At 46.9% G+C, this 23,923-nt stretch overlaps 1 protein-coding gene across 7 annotated transcripts in view; it reads left to right on the top strand.

The window, feature by feature from the left end:
* LOC128901946 (ubiquitin-associated protein 2-like) overlaps positions 1-23,923 on the top strand; it is a 131,528-nt gene that overhangs the window by 94,334 nt on the left and 13,271 nt on the right. For 2 of the 7 annotated variants that reach the window (XM_054184133.1, XM_054184136.1), the window contains exons 20-28: positions 246-337; positions 1,158-1,208; positions 15,106-15,184; positions 16,659-16,873; positions 18,562-18,661; positions 18,742-18,852; positions 20,127-20,194; positions 20,926-21,117; positions 22,702-22,814. In XM_054184133.1, coding sequence (XP_054040108.1) covers positions 246-337; positions 1,158-1,208; positions 15,106-15,184; positions 16,659-16,873; positions 18,562-18,661; positions 18,742-18,852; positions 20,127-20,194; positions 20,926-21,117; positions 22,702-22,797 — 1,004 coding nt within the window. In that variant the 3' untranslated portion in view covers positions 22,798-22,814. Of the gene's footprint in view, positions 1-245; positions 338-1,157; positions 1,209-15,105; positions 15,185-16,658; positions 16,874-18,561; positions 18,662-18,741; positions 18,853-20,126; positions 20,195-20,925; positions 21,118-22,701; positions 22,815-23,923 lie in introns of those variants that run through there. The other 5 variants (XM_054184134.1, XR_008463555.1, XR_008463554.1 and 2 more) reach the window with 5 other exon arrangements.

Raw genomic sequence — 23,923 nt, 5'->3', positions numbered from 1 at the left:
TGTTCTCTGATGGGACTGTTTTCAGTCTTAAGTAGCCTGTGCTTCCCCTTCCTTGAGGCATGGTTAAACTCTTAAGGCTATTTTGAATGTTTTCATCAACCAGCACAAAATTTTTTTGCCTAGTTCTCCTCCTTACCAGGCTATAACGGTGAAGCCACCAGGGCTTGTGACCTATCTTGTCTCAATGCTGAAGCCTTTTTTTTTTCCTAAAGGCTTGTTGAAGTGTCTGTATTTTGATTCTACAGGCAAAGCTCCCCCAAACCTGCCCCAAGGTGTACCGCCCTTGTTGCATAACCAGTATATTGTGGGACCTGGAGGACTTCTGCCTGCCTACCCAGTAAGCAATTTAATTGTTCCTGTCCTTGATTGCTTAACCCTTAGTGCAAGGCATTTCTGTTGGCACGTGTTGCACCTGGAATTCTTGTTCCAAATGCTGAAGAATGTGAAATGTATTCAGTGAGGGTTTACTGTTGATAGTAAACTGCAGAACTGTTGGTACAGACCCAATTTGGCTTCTGTTGAAGCTAAACGTGCGTGTTGCTATGGTTTTCAGTGGTATCAGGTTTTAGGCCCTTTGAGTAAAATTAGTCATTCAGGTTTATGTTACTGGAATAGATTTACTATAATAATGGTTGAAATGTGCTATGTGTCCTGTCTGTCATACTTTGAAAGGATTGCACATAGCTTTTTGATGTCTGACCAGGATCAAAATATTTTTGGTTATCTGTTTTTTTGAATCAAAAACTTTATTCTAATAATTTTTCAGTATCACACTGAATGCGAGGGGATACCATAGGTTGCTTTGTGGTATAGTCATTAAATCTTAAATCCTGCTATTCTCAGAAGTAATGATTGAAGCAAAGGCAGTGGCTGCTCTTACTCCCAAGTTGATGAATGATGCATCTGTGAAAACAGTATTGAAGATGGGACAGTTGTACTCTCCTCAGAGGACTGCTGTCACCAAGAAACAACATCAGAGTGATAAGCCATTTTAAGCTTAGCTCTACTAGCCTTAAAATGCTACAGCGCACCATGATGGCACAATGTGTACACCTTTAAAATAGACTGGGCCTAGGTCAAACTCTGTTTAAAGCCCCAAATTGGTCACCATCAGAGAAAAGTGTTATAATGATGTTTTATTTTTATCTGTCTTTAAGCAGATTTATGGTTATGATGATCTCCAGATGCTTCAATCTAGGCTGCCAATGGTAAGTAAATGGCTTGGTTTATTTAATTTTAAGCAAGTTTTCTTCAGCGTTGATCATTTGTGCAACACAAATTAGTTCATTTGATGGTGATTAAGAGCTTATCCTTATGTTCTATATTTGTTTTTTAAATATCCACAAACAGTTTCTCTAGGTTGTGTAAATTGATATAGAGCAACTGTTGCATCGTGCATTCGTCCATCTGCAAATTCTGTAAACAGAAGCAAGTGTGCTCTGTGCTTTTGAGCGAAGAAATTTTTAATTGTTGTAGCAACAGCATGACTTCTTGTCAAATCTAGTTGAAAACTGTGCATGAATGTTTTCTTTTACCAAGAGGTAGGATTGAACATCAAGTGTACAAATTGGCAGCCAGTAGGTGCATCTGGCAGATTTTGGAGGTGCTCGTAGGTGGAGATCTTTGCGTATGCATCATGGCAACAAATGCAGGTGAGCTGCAGGAGGGAGAGCATACAAAGTTTTCTTCCTTACCTGGATACAGAATGTAAATGGCATGTGAGAGAAGCTGAGAGTTAGATTCACAAAGAGCCTGTTGCGTGAAAGGAGCAAAGTGGTTTTGGCAGAAAATAAACCCCCTTGCGTTCTAACACTCCTCACCGAGGTGGGAGGCTAGGTGCGGCTAGGTTTAAATTCTGAGTGATGCCCAATTCAACACTATCAGTCCAATCGCGTTTAATATGTATTAAACTATTACGATTTGGATACACTAATAGTGGACTGCACCTTCAGTCTAGTCGCGCTCATGAACTAGCACGGCCACTCTCGAGTCTTTGGTGGTGTTCAGTGAGAAACCAAAATGACTAGCTACTTAATAAAAGCGCAGTTTATTTAAACAACAGATATATAGGTTCTTAGGATTGCCGGTGATAAATACACTGTCTGCAAAGCACGTGCAAATGGAAGTATTGTTACATATACAAAATGCGCGACAAAGTTATAAACGATACAGCCTGGCTCTAAATGTAGAAAAGAGACTCTCTAGAGAAATTTCTAAGTTTCCCGAGGAAGCACTCGGTATAGTCTAAGTCTTACCCAAAGGCGTCCCTATGGCGGGGGGGGAAGAGAGGCTCAGCCCGTCGACTGATCCCAGAACTCAGTGATGGAATTCTTTGCGATGGTGTCTTCCCTGGGTATCCCCCCTCTCTCGGGCTATTTTTATACTATTTGTTATCTTCAAGGTGGAGTTTGAGTGACTTTAGTCATACATACTTTTATCATGATTGGTGTAAATTTTTCTCGCTTCACAATTAAAGGTATAGTTCATGAGAAATTCAGGGCGCAGGCTCAAGGAGGAGTGGTCGCACCTTGGAGGCGGGTAGCCTTCGGGCTGGAGGTGTGTTTTGGTATTATAATGACATTATAATGAGCAAAGTTCGCACAAGGGACAGCATTTCATCAAAATTTGACAAAATGTTGGCTCTGAGTATAGAGCGGGCAGCTAATTGGCAGCTTATCTGTTTCATGGTATCATCCCATTCCCATATCCGCTATACATCATAAGGTAAAGCTGTGGAATAATTGCATCCCGTCCTGTACCTCATGTAGCTTCACAAGCATCCTTATCAAGGAACCACAGATGTGTCCTTCATGCCAGCTGTGGCTATTTTCTACCTCAGAAGCCTCTTGATTTTATACTTTTCCTTAATGTGTGAACAATGCTGTACTTTTGTATTTTTAGCCAATTTAGTAATTATTCCACAGAGCCTCAGCCTCAGTTGCGGAAAGGTAAAGAATTTTGTTTTCAGAAAACTAGGATAAGGAACTTGGAGAGAAAATTCGGTAGTATGTAACTGAGAAAAGTCACAGGATTAAGTGATGCAATGTATCCGTAGAGGCAGAAATGGAGCAATGAGCAGTGATCTGGAAAAGAAGTATCACTGGATGAATGTCATAGTTAAAGGTCCAAGTCAGTACCAGGTCTTCCATGTGGAGTGTGGGGACAGCCAGAGTCAGGTAGTCAAAAGTGAGTACAGGGATGTCCCAGATAAAACCCTGTCCAGCTGCACATCCTGAATTTTTTAAAAAAAAAAAAAAAAAAAAAAAAAAAAGTTGAGCACATTAATGAAGGCATGATTCTTGGAAGAACTGTTGACTGAAATGAATGGGATTATTTTCAGAACACCAAAATGACAAAATATTTTCAGTTTTGGGGCCAGGAGAGACATGGTTATGCTGGTAGGAGACAAAAATCTTTTCTAGGAGTGCTGTTCAACTTCTATCAGCCTGCACTTCCCATCTGCTCACCCAATTTTTTGATGCTCTCTGAGCAGGAGTACTTTTTCCATGTAGATGTACCACAGGGCTATGCAGGGGCTGGAGCAGAGCATGCCTCTTGGTGGGGAGGTTTGGTTCTCAGGGGCCAGGAGCTGAGAATTACTGATGTTATTTACATGTAGTGACAGCAAATGGAGAGAAAAAATGAATGGGTAATACTTAATCTAAAATAAATACAGTAAAGCACATGGAGAAAAAAATTTATTAACCTGACCATTTAGTCCAAGAGTAAGGCTGAACAAGAGAAAATGTAAGGATTCATACCTTGTCTGTGTTGCCCTGGAATAGTTTGTGCTGTAAGGTGTTTTCAAGCAGTGCAACGAGAGAGTTGTCATGAAAAATGCCTGAAGTGGCAAGAGTAGCTGAACTCAGCCTAATTAAAGTGATCTCTGCCGTGCCTCTCCTTCATCAGCCGGCCTAAACCAGCATGGAAGGTGGAAAATGTCGAGGAGATAAGGACTGAAGAGATGATTCTGATGACGATGGCTAAACCGTGTCAGAGGTTTTCCAGAGGTTGAGGAAAGTGCATCCTTGGGGAGGTGCCAAAGAGAAGAGTGAGCATGGGATCTGCAGAGCCCTGTTTGGAGCAGGGACTGGAGGAGTAAGTGTTGAATGGAGGTCATTTCCCCCCACCCCAAAGGCTCGTTCCTGTGCTTCTGAGACAAGAGGTGCTGGCAAGCTTTTTGCAACAGGTCTTTATTTTCTGTCGAATAAATAGGTGAATGAATAGATAAAAAACATTTTCAAAATAAATAGAATAAGTTATATAAATAGATGAGTAGTCAGTGGAGGCTCAGGGTCCATGGCTGTTCTTGCAGTGGCTCTTGCCATCGGTCAGGGGAGGTGGAAGGAAAGGGATGGGGTGGTGGTCCAGAAGGTGGTGGTGGCGGTGGTGTGGGTGGGGCCATGTGGGTTGGTTGGGGTCGTTGGGCTAATTGTGCATAGTGCGGGTGAGGTTGAGGTTGTAGAGGCATTGGAAACAGATGTGAGCTTTGAGGTGGATGTGGTCCCAGGTGCAGGGGCTGTGGTTGTGGGTGCAGAGGAAGTCCTGGATGCACTCAAAGTATTTGTTGATGATGAGCAGCAGGTTGTGGGGCCCTTGGCCTTCAAAGAGCATGACACTGGCTGGTATGCATTGCTCGATCTGCTGGATGTGGTGCTGGAGCTGGTTGAGGAGGTGGTGCTGTGCCTGGGCATCCCCGTGGTGGGGAGTGCTCAGGCTGCTGAGGGTGGCGAAGAACTGCTGGAGGATGCAGAGGGAGGGCAGTGGCTTGCTGTGGGTGATTGGTGTAGAGGAGGGTGTCGGGGAAGGGCATGTGCTGGTGGTGGCAGGGCTGTGGCGGGCTCGGAGCGATGGCCTGGAGGAGCTGGAGGCTGTCCCAGGGGAAGGTGGTGTCATGGGATGAAGGTGGTGGCAGGCAATGGTGGTGATGAGAGCTGGCAGGAGGAGCAGGAGCGCTGGGGTGCTGTGCCGCAGGCATTGCTTTGGGATTGTGGGTGATGCTGGGCAGGAGCCTGGTCAGGCTTGGCGGTGCAGGTGGGTACTGTGCTTGGGGTGCTGCTAGGTGGCCAGCAGCATGTGGTGCCACAGCTTTCCTTTCATCGTCATCATCATGTAGACAGAATTTCTGTTTCCTTTTTCAGTTTTGCTTTCTGTTTACTTTCTCCTGAGGGCTTTGTTGTGCTTGTCAAAGTGTGAGCAGGAGGTGGTCATAGGGAAGGGGAGCTGGTTCTTTCCCATGGCTGCTGTTGGGGTGCAGGGGGAGCCTGGTTCCTGTGCTGTTTTGGTTCAATGGGGGATGTGAAAGTGCGGCAACAGAGACTTTTGGGGCTTCTCTATAGCATCTGCAACTTTGCTGGTGGAAGAGTTTTTCCTCTCTCTGCAAATATCTTGCAGAATGTTTTTGGGGTTGTCTGTCATTCCCCCTGAGTTATTTGTCCTCAGTGTGTTGATATTTATAAATAAATGCATAAATGTTGCAACTATTCATGCAATGATTGTGGTTTCTAGATTTTGGGTTTTTTATTGTGTTTTGAATTTGTTGTAGAAATTAGGCAACATTAGATGTATGGGAGGCAGGAGCTGGTGGGAATATTTGTCTTTGACATGCTGGTCCATTTACATCTAGAAAGTGAAAGTGGACAGAGTCCCAAATGCAGTTCATCACTGCTTCCTGGGAAGCTTCCAGCAGTGAAAGGTACCGGTGGCTGCTGATACAGGGAGAACGGGTGTTTCCTCTGAGGGTTTGGGGGGGGTTCTCTTTTAATTTAACTCAATTTCTCAATGTGTATGTTGATGCTGTAAATTCTTAGTGTTGGGTTTTTTTGTGGTTTTTCTTGTTGTTTTGTTTTTATTTTTTTTAAATATTTATATTTTTGTGTGTATTACATTGGGATGTGCTATATTTTCTGTTAGTCTGTTGCAGGCTGCTTGTGTAGTAGAGATCTTACAAATGTGTTAGTTGGGGTGTGTGTGTTGTGGTTTAACCCCAGCCGGTAACTATAACCACACAGCCGATCACTCGCACACACACACCCCACACCCCCCCTGCTGAAAGGGGGGGGAAGAGGGGAAAGGGAGGGAAAAAACCCCCCGTGGGTTGAGATAGAGATAGTTTAATAGAAACAATAACAGAAAAGGAAAAATAATAATAACAATAATAATGACATAGGTGACTCTCACTGTCCGGTTTTCCCACCCCCTGGCTAACCCCCATTTATATACTGAACATAATTTCTGTGTTATGGAACATTTTATTGGCCATTCCACCTTCTGTCTATGGAAAGCCGAAAAGGTCCTTGAATAGCGTAAGCATCACCTATCTTTGGACATACTTCCGCTTCTTGGAAATACCAATTGGGAGTTCCTCCAAGAGGTTCAGAAACCTTTCTGCCTTGTGTGGGGGACTAACTGCCTACTGGAAACTGGAGCAGCCATTCTCCAGGAAGAGCCCCTAGTCATAGAATCATAGAATCGTTTTGTTTGGAAGAGACCTTTAAGATCGTCAAGTCCAACCGTTAATCTAGCACTGCCAAGTTACCACTAAACCACGTCCTTCAGCACCACATCTACCTGTCTTTTAAATACCCCCAGGGATGGCAATTCCACCACTTCCCTGGGCAGCCTGTTTCGATGCATAATAACCCTTTCAATTAAGAAATTATTCCCAATATCTATCCTAAACCTCCCCTGGTGCAACTTGAGGCCATTTCCTCTTGTCCTATTGCTTGTTACTTGGGAGAAGAGACCGACCCCCACCTCTCTACAGCCTCCTTTCAGGTAGTTGTAGAGAGTGATAAGGTCTCCCCTCAGCCTCCTTTTTCTCCAGGCTAACAACCCCAGCTCCCTCAGCTGCTCCTCATAAGGCTTGTTCTCCAGACCCCTCACCAGCTTTGTTGCCCTTCTTTGGACATGCTCCAGCACCTCAATGTATTTTTTGTAGTGAGAGGCCCAAAACTGGATGCAGTACTCGAGGTGGGGCCTCACCAGTGCCGAGTACAGGGGGACAATCACTTCCCTACTCCTGCTGGCCACACCATCCCTAACACATGCCAGGATGCTATTGGATGCCTTGGCCGCCTGGGCACACTGCTGGCTCATATTCAGCCAGCTGTCCACCAATACCCCCAGGTCCTTTTCCAACAGGCAGCTTTCCAACCACACTTCCCCAAGCTTGTAGTGTTGCATGGAGCTGTTGTGACTCAGGTGCAGGACCTGGCAGTTGGCCTTGTTGAACCTCATACCATTGGCCTTGGCCCATGGATCCAGCCTGTCCAGATCCCTCTGCAACGCCTTTCTACCCTCAAGCAGATCAACGCTCCCACCTAACTTGGTGTTGTCTGCAAACTTACTGAGGGTGCACTCGATCCCCTTGTCCAGATCGTTGATAAAGATATTAAAGAGAACAGGCCCCAGTACTGAGCCCCGGGGAGCACCACTGGTGACTGGCTGCCAACTGGATTTAACTGCATTCACCACCACTCTCTGGGCCCAGCCATCCAGCCGGTTTTTCACCCGGCAAAACGTATGCCTGTCCAAGCTGTGAGCAGCCAGTTTCTCCAGGAGAACGCTGTGGGAAATGGTGTCAAAAGCTTTACTAAAGTCTAGGTAGACAACATCCACAGCCTTTCCCTCATCCACTAAGCGAGTCATCTTGTCATAGGAGGAGATGAGCTTAGTCAAGCAGGACCTGCCTTTCATAAACCCATGCTGACTGGGCCTGATCACCTGGTTGTCCTGTACGTACCATATGATGATCTGTTCCATAATCTTCCCAGGCACCGAGGTCAGACTGACAGGCCTGTAGTTCCCTGGGTCCTCCTTCTGGCCCTTCTTGTAGATGGGCATCACATTTGCTATCTTCCAGTCAACCGTGACCCTCCCCGGTTAGCCAGGACTGCTGGTAAATGATGGGAAGTGGCTCAGTGAGCACTTTAGCCAGCTTCCTCAGTACCCTTGGGTGGATCCCATCTGGCCCCATAGACTTGTGTGTCTAAGTGACGTAGCAGGTTGTTAACAGGTTGTTGACCATTCCCTCTTGTTTATTTTTCCTTGCAACTCATGTACCTGTAGGTTTGAGGTAGGTTCTCCATCCCACTTCCTCATGTCCTCTTTGTGGTCGCAGAGGTAAAACCATAGGGTGCCTTATAGTGTGTGCCCTCTATGTTCTCTCTCTTGAGCAGGAAAACGCTTACTCCTGATAGCTGAGATACTGATCCATACAGGTAGAGCATAGGACTTGACCTCTTTGAGTTGCTGGAACTCCCAGAACAGGTTTTCAAACAGGCCTTTATTTTCCTTGGACAGTCTTTCCACAGCTGAGACACAGGCCCATAGGGAAGTAGAAAGACTTTCTTCATATTGCCGGAGCTGGCAAGCTATTGCATTCACCGTTGGTGCCTCTGCATCTCCTCAGCTTATTGTTGCCAATGCATTGGCATACAGAATCACAGAATGGTTCGGGTTGGAAGGGACCTTAAAGATCATCTAGTTCCAACCTCCCTGCCATGGGCAGGGACACCTCCCACTAGATCAGGCTGCTCAAACCCTCATCCAGCCTGGCCTTGAACACCCCCAGGGATGGGGCATCCACAGCTTCCCTGGGCAACCTGTTTCAGTGCCTCACCACTCTCACAGTAAAGAATTTCGTCCTGATATCCAATCCAAATCTACCCTCTTTCAGTTTGAAACCATTACTCCGTGTCCTATCACTACACTCCCTGGTAAAGAGTCCCTCCCCATCCTTCCTGTAGGCCCCCTTTAGGTACTGGAAGGCTGCTATAAGGTCTCCTTGGAGCCTTCTCTCCTCCAGGCTGAACAACCCCAGCTCTCTCAGCGTGTCCTCATAGCATAGGTGCTCTAGCCCTCTGATCATCTTCATGGCCCTCTGCTGGACCTGTTCCAACAGGTCCATGTCCTTCTTGTGGTGAGGACTCCAAAGCTGGACGCAGTACTCCAGGTGGTGAGGTGGTGTATCACAAGAGCAGAGTAGAGGGGTAGAATCACCTCCCTTGACCTGCTGGCCACACTTCTTTTGATGCGGCCCAGGATGCAGTTGGCTTTCTGGGCTGTGAGCTCACACTGCTGGCTCATGTTGAGCTTTTCATCCACCAGCACCCCCAAGTCCTTCTCCTCAGGGCTGCTCTCAAGCCATTCTCCACCCAACCTGTATTTGTGTCTGGGATTGCCATGACCCAGGTGCAGGACCTTGCACTTGGCCTGGTTGAACTTCCTGAGGTTTGCACAGGCCCACCTCTCCAGCCTGTCCAGGTCCCTCTGGATGGCATCCCTTCCCTCCAGCGTGTTGACCACTCCATACAGCTTGGTGTCATCAGCAAACTTGCTGAGGGTGCACTCAGTCCCACTGTCCATGTCACCGACAAAGATGTTAAACAGCACTGGTCCCAGTACTGACCCCTGAGGAACACCATTTGTCACTGGTTTCCACTTGGACATTGAGCCGTTGACTGCAACCCTTTGACTGCGGCCATCTAGCCAGTTCCTTATCCAATGAGTGGTCCATCCATCAAATATATGCTTTTCCAATTTAGAGACCAGGATGTCATGCCGGACAGTGTCAAATGCTTTGCATAAGTCCAGGCAGATGACATCCGTTGCTCTCCCCTTATCTACCAATGCTGTGGCAACATCATAGAAGGCCACCAAATTTGTCAGGCATGATTTGCCTTTGGTGAAGCCATGTTGGCTGTCACCAATCACCTCCTTATTTCCCATGTGCCTTAGCAGAGATTCCAGGAGGATCTGCTCCATGATCTTGCCGGGCACAGAGGTGAGACTGACTGGTCTGTAGTTCCCCGGGTCATCCTTTTTTTCCTTTTTGAAAATGAGGGGTTCTGTTTCCCCTTTTCCAGTCAGTGGGAACTTCACCAGACTGCCGTGACTCCTCAAATATAATGGAAAGCGGCTTGGCGACTTCATCTGCCAGCTCCCTCAGGGCCCGTGGATGGATTTCATCAGGTCCCATGGACTTATGCACCTTCAGGTTCCTCAGATGGTCTCATGCTTGATCTTCTACAGTGGGCGGTTCTTCATTCTCATAGACCCTGCCTTTGCATTCTGCAACTTGGGTGGTGTGGTTGGAGCCCTTGCCGGTGAAGACCGAGGCAAAAAAGTCATTCAGCACCTCAGCCTTCTCCATATCCTGGGTGACCAGGTCTCCTGTCTCCTTCCGGAGAGGGCCCACATCTTCCCTAGTCTTGCCTTTACCCGACGTACTTATAGAAGTTTGTCTCGCTGCCCTTGATGTCCCTGGCCAGTTTTAATTCTGTCTGGGCTTTAGCTTGCCTAATCTGGTTCCTGGCTGCTCGGACAGCTTCTCTGTATTCCTCCCAGGCTACCCGTCCTTGCTTCCACCCGCTGTAGGCCTCCTTTTTGCTTTTGAGCTTGTCCAGGAGCTCCTTGTTCATCCGTGCAGGCCTCCTGGCATTTTTTGCCTGACTACTTCTTTCTTGGGATGCACCGCTCCTGAGCTTGGAGGAGGTGATCCTTGAATACTAACCAGCTCTCTTGGGCCCCTCTCCCCTGCAGGGATTTTTCCCATGGAACCCTGGCCAAGCAGGTCCCTCAAGAGGCCAAAGTCTGCTCTTCTGAAGCCCAGGGTAGGGAGCTTGCTGTGTGCCCTCCTCACTGCCCGAAGGCCCTTGAATTCTACCATTTCATGATCACTGCAGCCGAGGCTACCCTTGAGCTTGACACTCACCACCAGACCCTCCTTGTTGGTAAGGACAAGGTCCAGCATAATTCTTCTCCTCATTGGCTCCTCTACCATTTGAAGAAAGTTGTCATCGACACATTCCAAGAACTTCCTGGATTTCTTGTGCCCCGCTGTGTTGTCCTTCCAACAGATATATCGGGGTGGTTGAAGTCCCCCATGAGGACCAGGGTCTGCGAACGCGATGCTGCTCCTATCTGTCTACGGAGGGCCTCATCCGCTCTGTCGTCCTGGTCAGGTGGCCTGTAGCAGACCCCCACTGTAATGTCACCTGCCCCTGTGTTCCCTTTAATCCTGACCCATAAGGTCTCTGTTGGGTCTTCATCCATCCCCAGGTGGGGCTCCATGCACTCCAGCTGGTCATTGACATAGAGGGCAACACCCCCTCCTCATCTCCCCAGCCTGTCCTTCCTGAAGAGTTTGTATCCCTCCATTCCAACACTCCAATCATAACAGCCATCCCACCACATCTCTGTGATGCCAATGAGATCATAGCCCTGGAGGCGTGCGCATATCTCTAACACCTCTTGCTTGTTTCCCATGCTGCGTGCACTTGCGTAAAGGCATTGCAGCTGGGCGCCCAATGAAGCTGTCTCACTGGCTGGAGTGGCTGCATTTCCTTCATGCTGCTCTTCAGGTGGTCTTCCTCTGGGGTGTTTTATCTGTGACTCCCTGGTTCCTATGTCCTCAGGAGCCCCTGGCTCGTCCCCATAAGACTTGAGTGTGCTGCAGCGTACCCAGCACATCTCAGAGCAACAGGTTGAGGGCCTTTGCTAGTGACCCACCCCTCAGACCTTGGAGCATTGTCCCTTGGCTTGTCACGAGCAAGGCTGGTAGCATCTCCCTCCCCCAACAAGCCTAGTTTAAAGCCCGGTCAATGAGTCCTGCTAGCTCATGAGCAAACACCCTCTTCCCCCTTTCAGAAAGATGTGCCCCGTCCAATGCCAACAAGCCTGGTGCCATGTAGGCCCATCCCATTGTTGAAAAACCCAAAACTGTGGCGGTGACACCAGCCACGGAGTCACGTGGTGATAGATTGCACATGTCTTTTACAGACGATGATAGTGCGCTCTGTAGAAACTTCCGCCATATGGGTCTGATACATCAGACTTCATCTGGATCTGTGGTTGACTGTGGGTCATTCAGGTCACGATAAATCAGCTCCCGCAAAGCTAATTCCCTTGGGTACTGGTTACCTCTCTCCATGATAGACCACTTGCCTGCGTGACGTATAATATCTTCCTTGAAGGGATATCTTTCCTTTATGACTAACCGAAGTTGCCTCCAGAGGTTGAGAGTTCATGTACTTTTTCCAATTGCCTTGTCAATACCCCCTTCCCTAGACAGAGATCCCAGCTCCTTGGCTTCCCTACCCTCCAGTTCCAAGCTACTGGCCCCCTTATCCCAGCATCGGAGCAGCCTGGTAACAATTTGCTCACCTGGATGACTACTGAAATCTTTTCATGTATCTCGCAGCTCACCCAGGGATAAGGATCAGGTGATTACCTCTGGTTCTTCCTCCTGTTCTTGTTCTTGTCCTTGTCCTATTCTTCCTAAGTGAACTGATTTTTTTGTGTATCTATCCTTCTGTATAGGAGGAACTGATACCAGCACAGGTTGGTTCTCTGGTCCAGTAGCCACAGTGCTCATCACAGGGGTTAAAGCAGCCGCAGCGCTGCTCATGGGGGTTGGAATAGTGTGCCTGCATATGTGCTGATGCTTAACCCTAAGCCAAGACCAAGACCCAAAACACATTCAAAAAACCTGGCTGGTTGGAGCATCTCAAGGGTATTCAAAATTCTCGAATGTTGTTGTAATTAGCCTGGAGGAGAAGGGGGAGGTCGTCCCCCCCGACTGGTTCTCCAAGGGGAAAAGGTTAAAAGTGTAATTACTAAAAGTTTCTGCTATGCTCCCGAAGTACAAAGATGAAACCGCTGCTGCCGTTTTGCCTTGTTCATCATTCTTAATCGTTAACAAGTACAGCCACAACACACCTGATTTCAACCATGCAGCTGCTCACTCACCTCCCCACAAGAAGGTGGGGGGGAGGAAGGAGGGGAAAGGGAGGGGAAAAAAACCAACCTTGTGGGTTGAGATAAAGACAGTTTAATAGAAACAATAACAGAAAAGGAAAAATAACAATAATAACAATATGGGTGACTCACTGCCTGGTGAATTGGCATTGTCCTGAGCAGTGCTTGTGGATTCCCAGCCCCTGGCTAACCCCCATTTATATACTGAGCATGATGTCTATGGTATGGAATATTTCATTGGCCATTCTGTTGTTCTGTCTTTTCTTCTATGGGAAGCTGAAAAAAGTCCTTGAATAGTGTAAATATCACTTACCTATTGGCTTTAGTTGTTGCTATTATTGACATTCCTTTCACAGCAATCACTAGAAAGAAAATTAACTCTTTCCCAGCTGAAACCAGGACAGCGTGGTACCTAGCGAGCTGCTAGGTGGAGCTTAAATCTATTATGTCAGATCACTTATCATTTTTCAGTCTCACCTTTTGAGTCTATTCCTGATATTTCAGTTTTGACTTTAGGCACCTTCTACTGCGTGCCTTCTGTAGGTCAGGAAATACCCATGTTGTTTGAAGAGCAGAGTATCTCTTCTGATGTTTTCCTATGGGTGGGCATGAAGTACAAAGATAACTGGCTTGCACTCATATTTTCCTAATGATTTTTGCACAGGTGTGTGGGATAGGGATATGCAGTGCTGATGTGGTTTTCCTTCACCTGAGGGGCAGTGGGAATAATTGCAATCCTTAGACCCTGTTCTCATGTGGATTTGGTTATATTTTGTCTGGTTTATATAGGGGAAAATGCTAGTGTGTCAGTTCCAGTTCATATCTACCGAGTCCTGTTCAGATCTCTTCTCCAAATCTGCTTTTTGTGTCATTTTCCTCAGAAGGAGATGTGAGCACTGCTTTTGAGTAACCTGCTAAGACTTTTAGTAGGAATTTGATTGTGTTTTGTGAAGTGATTCATGCTGGAGTTGATGAGGTGGAATTACCTGGGAAGGAAAGTGTGATTAAATATGGCACCATTTCAAGTTACAGAAAGCACTTACAATACTAAATCTTTGTCAGATTATTTCATGTTCAGTGATGGAGGATTGGGTGTAGGAGACAGGGGGGTGATGCACAGAAATGCAGCAAGGCGGAAGGTGCTGTCAACTCTGAGAAAGCATTTGAGATGCTGGGGAATTTGCAGAGGCAGGTATGAAGAAGGATACTTTTCCAGTGTTGAAGACTGTGGAAATGGATACATTAGTGGTTAAAGCGTTAACTCTTGATGGATTGGAGGTGGTGAGGAGTAAACCATGAGAATTAGGAGGAAAACTGCTTGGTAGAGTACCAGCCCCACATGTGGAGTTCACTCAGAGAGGGAAGGGCAAACTTTTCTCTCATTCTCTCAAACTGAAGACAAAATGCTGCTTTGGTTTTGCTGGCATGTCCTGTTATCTCAAAGTGCGAGCTTTCTAGGGTGAGGGCTGTCTTACCTTCCTGTAGAGAACCTAGAAGAATGATCTAAGGCAGTGGTCTCCACCTCTTTTGATTGCACACCCCATCAGTAAAAAATTTGTGAGCACTCCCGATATATTTTTGTTTATAAATTATATACATATACTACTGTACTAATAAGTATGTTATAAAGCACACACAAAAATAAAAATTAAAAAAGGATGAGAGAAAGGTTAAAAACCACTATTTTTAATTTTTTAAAATTTTATTTATTAATGGTACCAAAAACATTTTCTTCATGCACCCCAATGGATTGTCTTGTGCACCCCACTTTGAAGACTACTGATCTGAGGTCTTCTGTAACATAGTTTAAATAAATTTTCCACTCATCAGGTGGTAACTCTTTTTCTCCATTTTTTTTTTTTTTTTATGTTTGTGCTGTTTTCCTAGCTGATGTCTTTATTTTTAGAAAACATGGCATGGTACAAGGGTAAAACAAAGGTTTTGCATTGCAAAGGTTTTCCACGTTGCAATTACAGTCCTGGCCTGACCCCAGGTATTTGGCCCCGATGGTCTGTTGCTCTTCCAGGTACAGTCTCGCTGGAATATGACAGCTCAGAGATGAGGGTTGGGACGGGAAAGCATTTAGTTTTTGCCTTTAACTTACCATTAAGAGATTAAGTATTTGTATATGATACTAAAAATGTCTATAAAATAGGTTTATTTTGAAGTTGAGGATCCAGGTAAATCTTCAGCTCTGTTGTAAGTGATAAGGTCAGCTTCTGACCAAGCTTCCTTTAGTTCTTGCTTTTTAAATTTTCTTATGCATATAATATGGCGTTCGTAAGACCTGTCCAGCTCTGTTACGGTTTCAACTATTAATAAATGATGTTGTCTCTTTCTAAGGATTACTACGGAATTACATTCCCTGCTCCTGCAACCTTGACAGGCAGAGATGGGAGCCTTGCTAACAACCTGTACTCAGGTGAGTGCTATTTAAAGACGAGTATGGTAAGTGAGATGTGCTGGTCATCCTGCCATTGCTGAAAGAGCAGTTGTTTTTGCCTTCTGTAAGCAGTTAAACTCATCAGTCCAAGCTAGTCAAACAAAAGCAAGTATCTCCCTCTCAACCCTGACATAGATTTTTTTATTTTATTTTTTTCTTCTTCTTCATGGTTTTTGTCAGTAATTCATATGTCACTTCTGGGATTAAGTTGGATAGCCTTTGAGAATAAGTGCAAAATTGTTACAAATGTAAACAGCAGTGTCATCTAGTGCCCTTCCCAAGCACATACAGGTGCTTGAAAAATATTTCATAGCTTAATCATTCTTCTCGAAATTCAACTGCCTTGCTTTCCTTTTTTGCCACTGGAATTAGACCCCCCTCAGCAGCTCCTCATACTTTGTTACTGCTGTTTTAGCACTCGTATGTTCCCAGCAGGAGCTGCATCTAGCAGGCTCTCCCTCACCCTCCCCAAATCTCATGGACTTCATTCCCAAAAGCATGTGTTCTAAGAAGCCTTTCCTCATTCCTGCTCTTGCTCTTCAGTTATCAGCATGCAAAGATGACATTACTGTCATCCAGGATTTTCAGCCAGTGGGTTTTCTTTCACTGCCATCTGATTACAGCTTAAAACTGTAGCCATAGGTGTTATAAATCCTATAATACCGGTATTAAGTGTTGTCATACTTTTTGGTAATCAACGTAAAGGAATACTAGTTGGGAACGAGATAAATGTGACTGATATGTCACTTCCCTAAAAACACGTGAATGTGCTGCTCTGTAGACTGCCAGAAAATGCAAGTGTTCAGGAGTTTTCTGCTGCATAATCACTTCTCTCGGGAGGCTGCTTTTGGGTTAATAACCGAATTTCCCTTCCTACTTCTTCAATAAGGTGGTCCGCGATGCAAGCGTTGCTTTCCTGGCCTGCAGCTACTGTCTTCAGAACTTTGGTGGTGTGAGGAACCGGACATCTAGTCATGCTTGACAAATAAACAGACACTGACAAAAATATGCCTATCACTGCCTGAAAATCCTAACTTGCTTTCAGCCCATGAAGCTTAGCTAATCAGTTTAACCTCCAGGAGCATCACACTTTAACCCAACAACAATTTGCTCTTTGGCTATTTACCATGCTTCTGGTTTTAGCATGTTTTATTGCAATGATCTGATAGTAATGAATCTGCTCAGACCGTGTGAGATAAGTAAGTATTGGTTTCTCCATTTTATCAATGGATTAGCCATGGCATGGAGTTCTGTGCCATGAACAGGCAATGTCCCTGTAGCTGTCAGGAACAGAGACCAAGAGGGTTCTTCCCATGAACAATTGCAGCCTTTCAAGTGTAGGATGTGCTCTCTTCTGTAGTTGCCTACTTGTATTCAGAGGATTTGGATCCTTTGAATCCTCTACTTTTCGAGTGGCTTTGATAGCTTTTCTGATCAGTTTGTTCTTTTGCAGGTGATGTGACAAAATTTGGCCGTGGGGATTCTGCCTCTCCTGCTCCTGCTACCACGCTTGCCCAGCCACAGCAGAACCAGACGCAGACTCACCATACAACTCAGCAGCCCTTCCTCAACCCGACCCTGCCCCCAGGGTACAGCTACACTGGGTTACCTTATTACGCTGGTGTGCCTGGCGTACCCAGTGCATTCCAGTATGGGCCAACCATGTTTGTAAGTGTGACAGCCTAAACTGTAACCCTCCCTTCGTGCCTCTCTGGTTTTGCTCTCTCCAGCCCAAACCTTCTACATCTTGGAAGAGCAGGATGGTTTGGGTTGGAAGAGACCTTTAAAGATCATCTAGTCCAACCCCCCTGTCATGGGCATGGGCAGGGACATCTTTCATTAGATCAGGTTGCTCAGAGCCCTGTGCAACCTGACCTTGAATGTTTCCAGGGATGGGGCATCTACAACCTCTCTGGGCAACCTGTTCCAGTGTCTCACCACCTTCATCATAAAAAATTTCTTCCTTATGTCCAGTCTAAATCTACCTTCTTTCAGTTTAAAACCATTGTCCCTTGTCCTGTCAGTACAGGCCATGGTAAAAAGTGTGTCTCTGTCTTTCTTATAAGCTCCCTTTAAGTATTGAAAGGCTGCAACAAGCCTTCTCTTCTCTAGACTGAACAACACCAACTCTGATCATTTTCATGGCCCTCCTCTGGATCTGCTCCAACAGATCCATGTCTGTCTTGTGCTGGGGGCCCCAGAACTGGATATGGTACTCCAGGTGGGATCTCATGACAGCAGAGCAGAGTCATCTTCCCCAGTCTGCAAGGGATCTCCAAAAATGTGCAAGCATGAAAAAATAGCTCCAGTCTCTTCCCTGAGAAAACAGGAAATTTAAAAGGCCAGAACTCATGAACTCCTGTGTGGGTTACTGTAAATAGCAGACAGCTACAGCTCATGGACTCGGTGTTCCTGAAAGCCTGTAGCAGCCTCTGGAGAGTCAAAGGGAGACCCAAAGCTGAGTCAGTGAGCTGAGAGTGTCTAGAAAATCCTTTCGAGGATGGAGATCCCATTAAGTCTCTGAGGAGACCTTATAGTGGCCTACCAGTATCTTAAGGGGGCCTACAAGAAAGCTGGTGAGGGACTTTTTAGGATGTCGGGTAATGGCAGGACTAGAAGGAATGGATTAAAACTAGAGATGGGTCGATTCAGACTGGATGTTAGGAAGTTCTTTACCATGAGGGTGGTGAGACACTGGAACGGGTTGCCCAGAGAGGTGGTGGAAGCCCCATCCCTGGAAGTTTTTAAGGCCAAGCTGGATGGGGCTCTGAGCAACCTGATCTAGTGGGAGGTGTCCCTGCCCATGGCAGGGGGGTTGGAATTAGATGATCTTTAAGGTCCCTTCCAACCCTAACAATTCTATGATTCTAAGTCAGAGAGCAGGGCTGGTATTCTCAGGAGGGAGAATGTTATTTGGGAAGAGGTGATGTTCAAGGCAGAAAGGTAGATGAGTCTATTTTAGGGCCCCGTGTTTTGTGAAACAGCCTCAGGCAGGAGTTGGTGTTTCATTTGATTCTGGAGGGAGAGCACTGTGGTTGTTCCTTCTTGGGTTTGTGGGTGAGAATTTGCTGTTTACAGTCAGTGTATGAAAGAAGTATGCAGCCTGTTCTGAGGCAGGGTTTCACCGCAATCAGAGGGACATCTCTAGCAGAAAACTTGGGACTTGCACAAAGCTATTACAGCAAGTTACTGCTGGAAGCATTAGTGCCATGTCCCACGCCATCCCAGTGCTCCCAACTCCAGATTAAATTTCCCACATGAGGTGGAGGTGCCTTTCCCACTAGATGGCAGAGGGAGCTTGTGTTTTGCATGCTGTTCCCCAGTTAACAAGCCTTTTGTTCCCTTCCTTTGTCCAGGTACCTCCAGCATCTGCTAAACAGCATGGAGTCAACCTGAACACTGCGTCGACTCCTTTCCAGCAAGCGAGTGGCTATGGGCAGCATGGCTATGGAGCAGGTATGCTTACCACTGTGCTTTTCACATGAGCGTCTGCAGAGCTGCTTGCACTGTGTAACACCTTGTCTTATACACACCAGCAGGCTATGATGACTTAACGCAGGGAACGGCAGCTGGAGATTACAGCAAAGGAGGCTACAGTGGGTCATCTCAAGCACAAAACAAATCTGCTGGCACTGGACCTGGGAAAGGTAACGCATAAGACTTGAGGTTGCTTGAGTGGGATTTAGTAGGGCAAACTCTCAGTGCTGTGCAGTCGACACAGCAGACAGTTGTAAACAGGGTCATGATCCAGGCTGTTTCTCCATCTACCGTATACAAAATGCTTTTTTAATGGTCCAAGTGTTCCTTCTAAATCTCCTGGCTGAACTTTGCATATGGATTTGTGTGGTTGATGCGCAGTTTTGTCCATAATTACACATGGGAGAAATGGCAGAGAAATTTTCTCTGCCAGAGTTTTCTTTGCTGAAGAATATAGTGGTCCTGCAGCAGTGCTGTGTTTTTGAAGCCTAAGCAGTTGGATGCTGCTGAGAGTTGTTCCTCTACCAAATGAAGACTAGATTTTGAGTTTCTTGGTAGGTACCTGAGATAGCTGTGTGTTAGGAGAAAGCAGGGCAGTTCACACATCTCTGGGCTGTTGTTTCAGCTGCTGTCCATACATCCTGTAACTCATTGCATTGTTTCATGCCTGGAAATGTTTCCTTTGTGACTGTAAAGGCTGAAGAATTGATACGGCTTATATGAAAGCTTTATTCTGCACATGCTGGTTAGACCTGAGAAATGTATACTGAATTGCTTAGCACTAACTAGTTCATCCTTGGGCTTAAGCAAATACCAAGCATTTGCTGTGCATTTGAAACACCAACTAGACTGTCTTCAGCTAAGAGCTGATCACACGCTCCTCTGTGGAGAAGCAATCCAAAAAAGAGCAATGCCCTAAGAGGGGTACAGCCTTAGAGCAGTGCACACCCTCTGAGTCCAGTCCTCTGATTCACTGGCCAAAGGAACCACTGGTTTTATTCTGATCCAAGTGAAATGATTAGAGCCAGTCTTTATAAGACTCTGAATAAGTGGCTGGTTTGAGACTCACCTTGTTGCTTAGTGTTTCTGAGCCTGTTGTGGCACCAGCTGGTCTAGGTGGAAGCCAGCCTGAATCAATGATATTAATTCTCCCAGGGCAGAGGAGCATTGCAGACCTCACCCTTCTGCAGGATGTAAAAGGACGAAGGCTCAAACGTGTAACAGATGCTGAGTCTCATGTCTCAGTGCACTACTGGAAAGCTCTTGAACGCTGCAGTAGAGCCAAATGCATCCCTAATCCTAGGGGAAAGCTGGCTTTTTGTGAGCTTAAATGAGTGTTTGGTGCAGCCAGCTCCTGCCTGGTGAAGTGCATTTGAATCCAAGTGGTAACCACTGGGTTGTGGATGTGGGTGATTTATCCCAGTGGCTTTTTTTTGTTTTCCAGGTGTTTCTGTGACCTCAGGTAACACAGGTGTGCCTGATATCAGTGGCTCAGTCTATAACAAGACTCAGGTGAGGAATGCTGGACCCTCCTCCCCTGTGGCCTGAGGCCAGGCTGATGGCTCCCCTGCAGAGCACTGGGGCCAAGGGCCATTCCTAGGCCAGTCGGTCTCAGAGTCAGCAGGCTGTGTCATTTCTAATGCTGGCTCTGTTTGCTGTTAGAGAGGAGTCTTGCCCTCTGTCCCACCACTTCTGTCATGTCAGCTCCTGATGGCAGCTTCTGGCATAGGTGCAGTGCTCTATGCTGTTGCACGCTGCCCACAGGGGCTGTGTTCTGTCTGCAAATGAAGTGTGATAGCACTAATGTTTTTAGTCAAAATAGCCCCCAAAGCAGGTGAGCTGAGAGGCTGGGTCGAGGGGGAGGAAAATCTTATTGCAAGTTTTTGTTGGGCCTCCCTGGGTAGGTTGAGTAATTCCAGCCTGAGCCCCTGCAATGTGTGAAGGACTGATTTCAGGCAGCTGCTGCCATCTCATGTCCCACTGAGTAAAAAGAGGTCATGGGGGAAAAAAGGAACACAGTAGCTGTGGAAATAAAATAAAATGTTGGAGGCATTAGTCCAGAAGTATGGGTGAGAACAGGAGCTGAAACTCCTCTGCTGAAGTGCTTGCAGGTGTGACTTGGCTTGCTCATGGGGTTGGTGACAGGTTCAGGTGATGTGTGTTTGGGCCACTCTTGTTCTTGTCTGGTCACTGTGGGGCTGCTCACACTGGTCTCTGATGCTGTCCCCCTTGCCTTTGTGCAGACATTTGACAAGCAGGGATTCCATACTGGCACGCCGCCTCCTTTCAGCCTGCCCTCTGCTCTTGGATCGACTGGACCCCTGAACCCTGGTGCTGCCCCGGGTTATGCTCCAGCCCCATTTCTCCATATCCTGCCTGCGCATCAGCAGCCTCATTCCCAGATACTGCATCACCATCTTCAGCAAGATGGGCAGGTGAGTCGGCCCCTTCTGCCTCTACAGTGTGCCTGAGGGCAGATTGCTCCCACCCACATCCCACCAGGTTCTTGGAGGTTTTTGCTTCCTTCTGGTTTCTGCTTTGCTCATTGGGAAAGGGCCTTGACAGTGACTGCAGACTGACAGACTTGATGCAGTTGACCAGCTTGGGGAGGGAACCTCATGAAGTTCAGCAAGGGGAAGTGCAAAGTCTTGCACCTGGGGAGGAACAACCCTATGCACCAATATATGCTGGGGGCCAAAGCAGCTTGGCAGAAAAGGCCCTGGGCATCCTGGTGGACACCAAGTTGACCATGAGCCAACAAATGTGTCCTTGCAGCAAAGAAGGCCAAGGGTATCCTGGGCTGCATTAAAAGCAAAGTAATGCCAGCAGGTCAAGGGAGGTGATCCTTCCCTTCTGTTCAGCACTGGTGAGGCCACACCTGGAGTCCTGTGTCCAGTTTTGGGTTCCCCAGTACAAGCAAGACATGGATGTATTGGAGAGGCCAGCGAAGGGCCGCAAGGATGATGAAGGGACTGGATCATCTCTCCTATGAGGAAAGGCTGAGAGAGCTGGGACTCTTCAGCCTGGAGAAGAGAAGGCTCGGGGGGAATCTTATCAATGTATATAAATGCCTGAAGAGAGAGTGTAAAGGGGATGGAGCCAGGCTCTTTTCAGTGGTTCCCAGTGACAGGACCAGAGGCAATGGGCACAGACTGAAACACAGGAGGTTCCCTCTGAACATCAGGAAACACTTTTTCACTGGGTTGGTGACCAAGCACTGGCACAGGTTGCCCAGGGAGGTTGTGGAGTCACCATAGTTGGAGCTGTCCGGACATGGTCCTGGGCAACCAGCTCTAGGTGACCCCACTTGAGCAGAAGGGGTTGGACAAGATACCTTGAGAGGTCCCTTCCAGACTCAGCCAGCCTGTGATTCTGTGAAGAGGCCATCCTGATGTGGGGTGTGAAAAGATGGGCTGTGAGGTCTGAAGCTGAGGCAGGCACTGCTGTCCCCTGGCTGCATCAGGAGAGCAGGACGTGAGCACTTGTACTGTAACTCTGGGGGGGGGGGGGGGGGGGGGGAAATCAGTCATCCCCTTGCAGGTTGAATGTTGGCTCCAATTTCTGATTTGGTTTCACCAGCCCATGCATTTCCTTTCCTCACTATAAATGTTCCCTGAAAAAACAGTGTTCTGCATTAGAGTCCAGAAATAAGAAATGACTTCTCTCTCTGAATGTGTGACATCCTTGGCTGGTGTACCACCTCTGTTCGCCTTGAGAGCACTCCTTTGCTGTCCCCAGTTCTGCTCCTCTCCTTGTGCTTGAACCTGTCTTGGGTGTGATGGTGTGTCCCCACCCTCTTGCTTGGTGTCTCTGTGGCTGTTCATCCTGGATTGTGGGACGCAGAGATGTTGCAAACAGAAACAGATCCGTTTGGGGGGGGAGCATTGCTGCATTGGCGGGTGTCAGGGCTGTCCCTGGGGGTAGCAGCTCTTCTGCTGATGTACAGACAGGCTTGTCTTCCTGGGAGTGCTGATGCTATGGAAGCTGATGCCCGTGTCTCCTTCCTTTCCAATTTCTAGGGTGGATCTGGCCAACGCAACCAACCCAGCACCATGCAGCAAAAGTCTCAGGCTACCAAAACTGCCTATGGCACTTCTCCATACTGGACAAACTAAATCTGAAACTAGGGAGGGGGGAGAGAATGAAAGGGGGGGGGGGGGGGGGACCACAAAAGAAAAGAGAAAAAGAAAAAAGCCGAAGCCCATTCCTGGAATTATTAGAAGTGACTGCTCAGCCAAATGTCTGTGTGGGCAGAACTGCAACCAGCCAGCCAGCCATCCTCTGTGTGACTCGCCTGCTTCCTCTTTGAGTTGCTGTTGTATGTAATATATTTATGTATGTATTTGTAAATGTAATAGAGCCTAAATGTGGCTTTCTGCATCTTGCAGCCTGTTTTTTTTTCTTTGCAGGAAAACTAATTACTCATTTCCCATCTGCACCAGGGCATCCTTCCTTGGTTTTTTTTGTAAGCTTTATAACTCTGTCAAAGACAAACTGTGCCACATTTTTGAGCTGGAGCCCATTTATTTAATGCAGTTCTAAATTCAGACAAATAAGGAGGGGGCCCCCTCCCCCCCGCCAAGAATCAAGATGTGTCCTGTTGGTTTGATTTCTGTCCCCAGCCCCTAATATAGCTGTTACTTTAAAGAGCAGGGGGGGGAAAGAAAAAAATGTTATATGGGTCTTCCCCTTTCTTTTATCTCTTCCCTCCCTCCTCTTGTGGAAGATGAACTCTCGTGGGCAGTTTGGTCACTGTAGCCCTGAGCTGCAACCGTACCTTTTTATTTTTGAATAATAAAAAAAAAGAAAGGCTTTTCTTTTTTGTTTGTTTGTTTTTTTTGTTTCTCTAGCAAGAGACTTCAGATGGCTCAGTGTGTATAAAGTATAAGCAGTGTCTTATACCTCTTCCTGGGCAGCTTCTTCCTCTGGCAGAAAAGCCAGAGCTACTAGATGGAAATGTCACCTGTCCTTCCCCACTTTTTTTAAAACAAGAGCCTGGAGGCAATGCCTGTTCCTTCTTGTCCTGCACCAGTGTGGTGATTGTTTTAGGAGTTTCATTTCTTTTTAGCCCTTCCTCCACCTAATAAAGATCTAAGTGTATCACTGGTGTTTGTCTGCATTTTCAAAGGCTCCAGGAGCAGTTTTGCTTTTACAGCCTGTCCTTTTCCACCTGCTCCTGCTGGGAGGGTAAAAGCAGATGGGGCTGCAGGTGAGTGCACCTTGGTGCTGAGAGCTCACAGG

The sequence above is a fragment of the Rissa tridactyla genome, chromosome W (genome assembly GCF_028500815.1).
Source record: "Rissa tridactyla isolate bRisTri1 chromosome W, bRisTri1.patW.cur.20221130, whole genome shotgun sequence".
Classification (NCBI taxonomy): Eukaryota; Metazoa; Chordata; class Aves; order Charadriiformes; family Laridae; genus Rissa; species Rissa tridactyla.
Note: the sequence above shows the minus strand (reverse complement) of the source record. Positions and strands in the feature narration are given on the sequence as shown.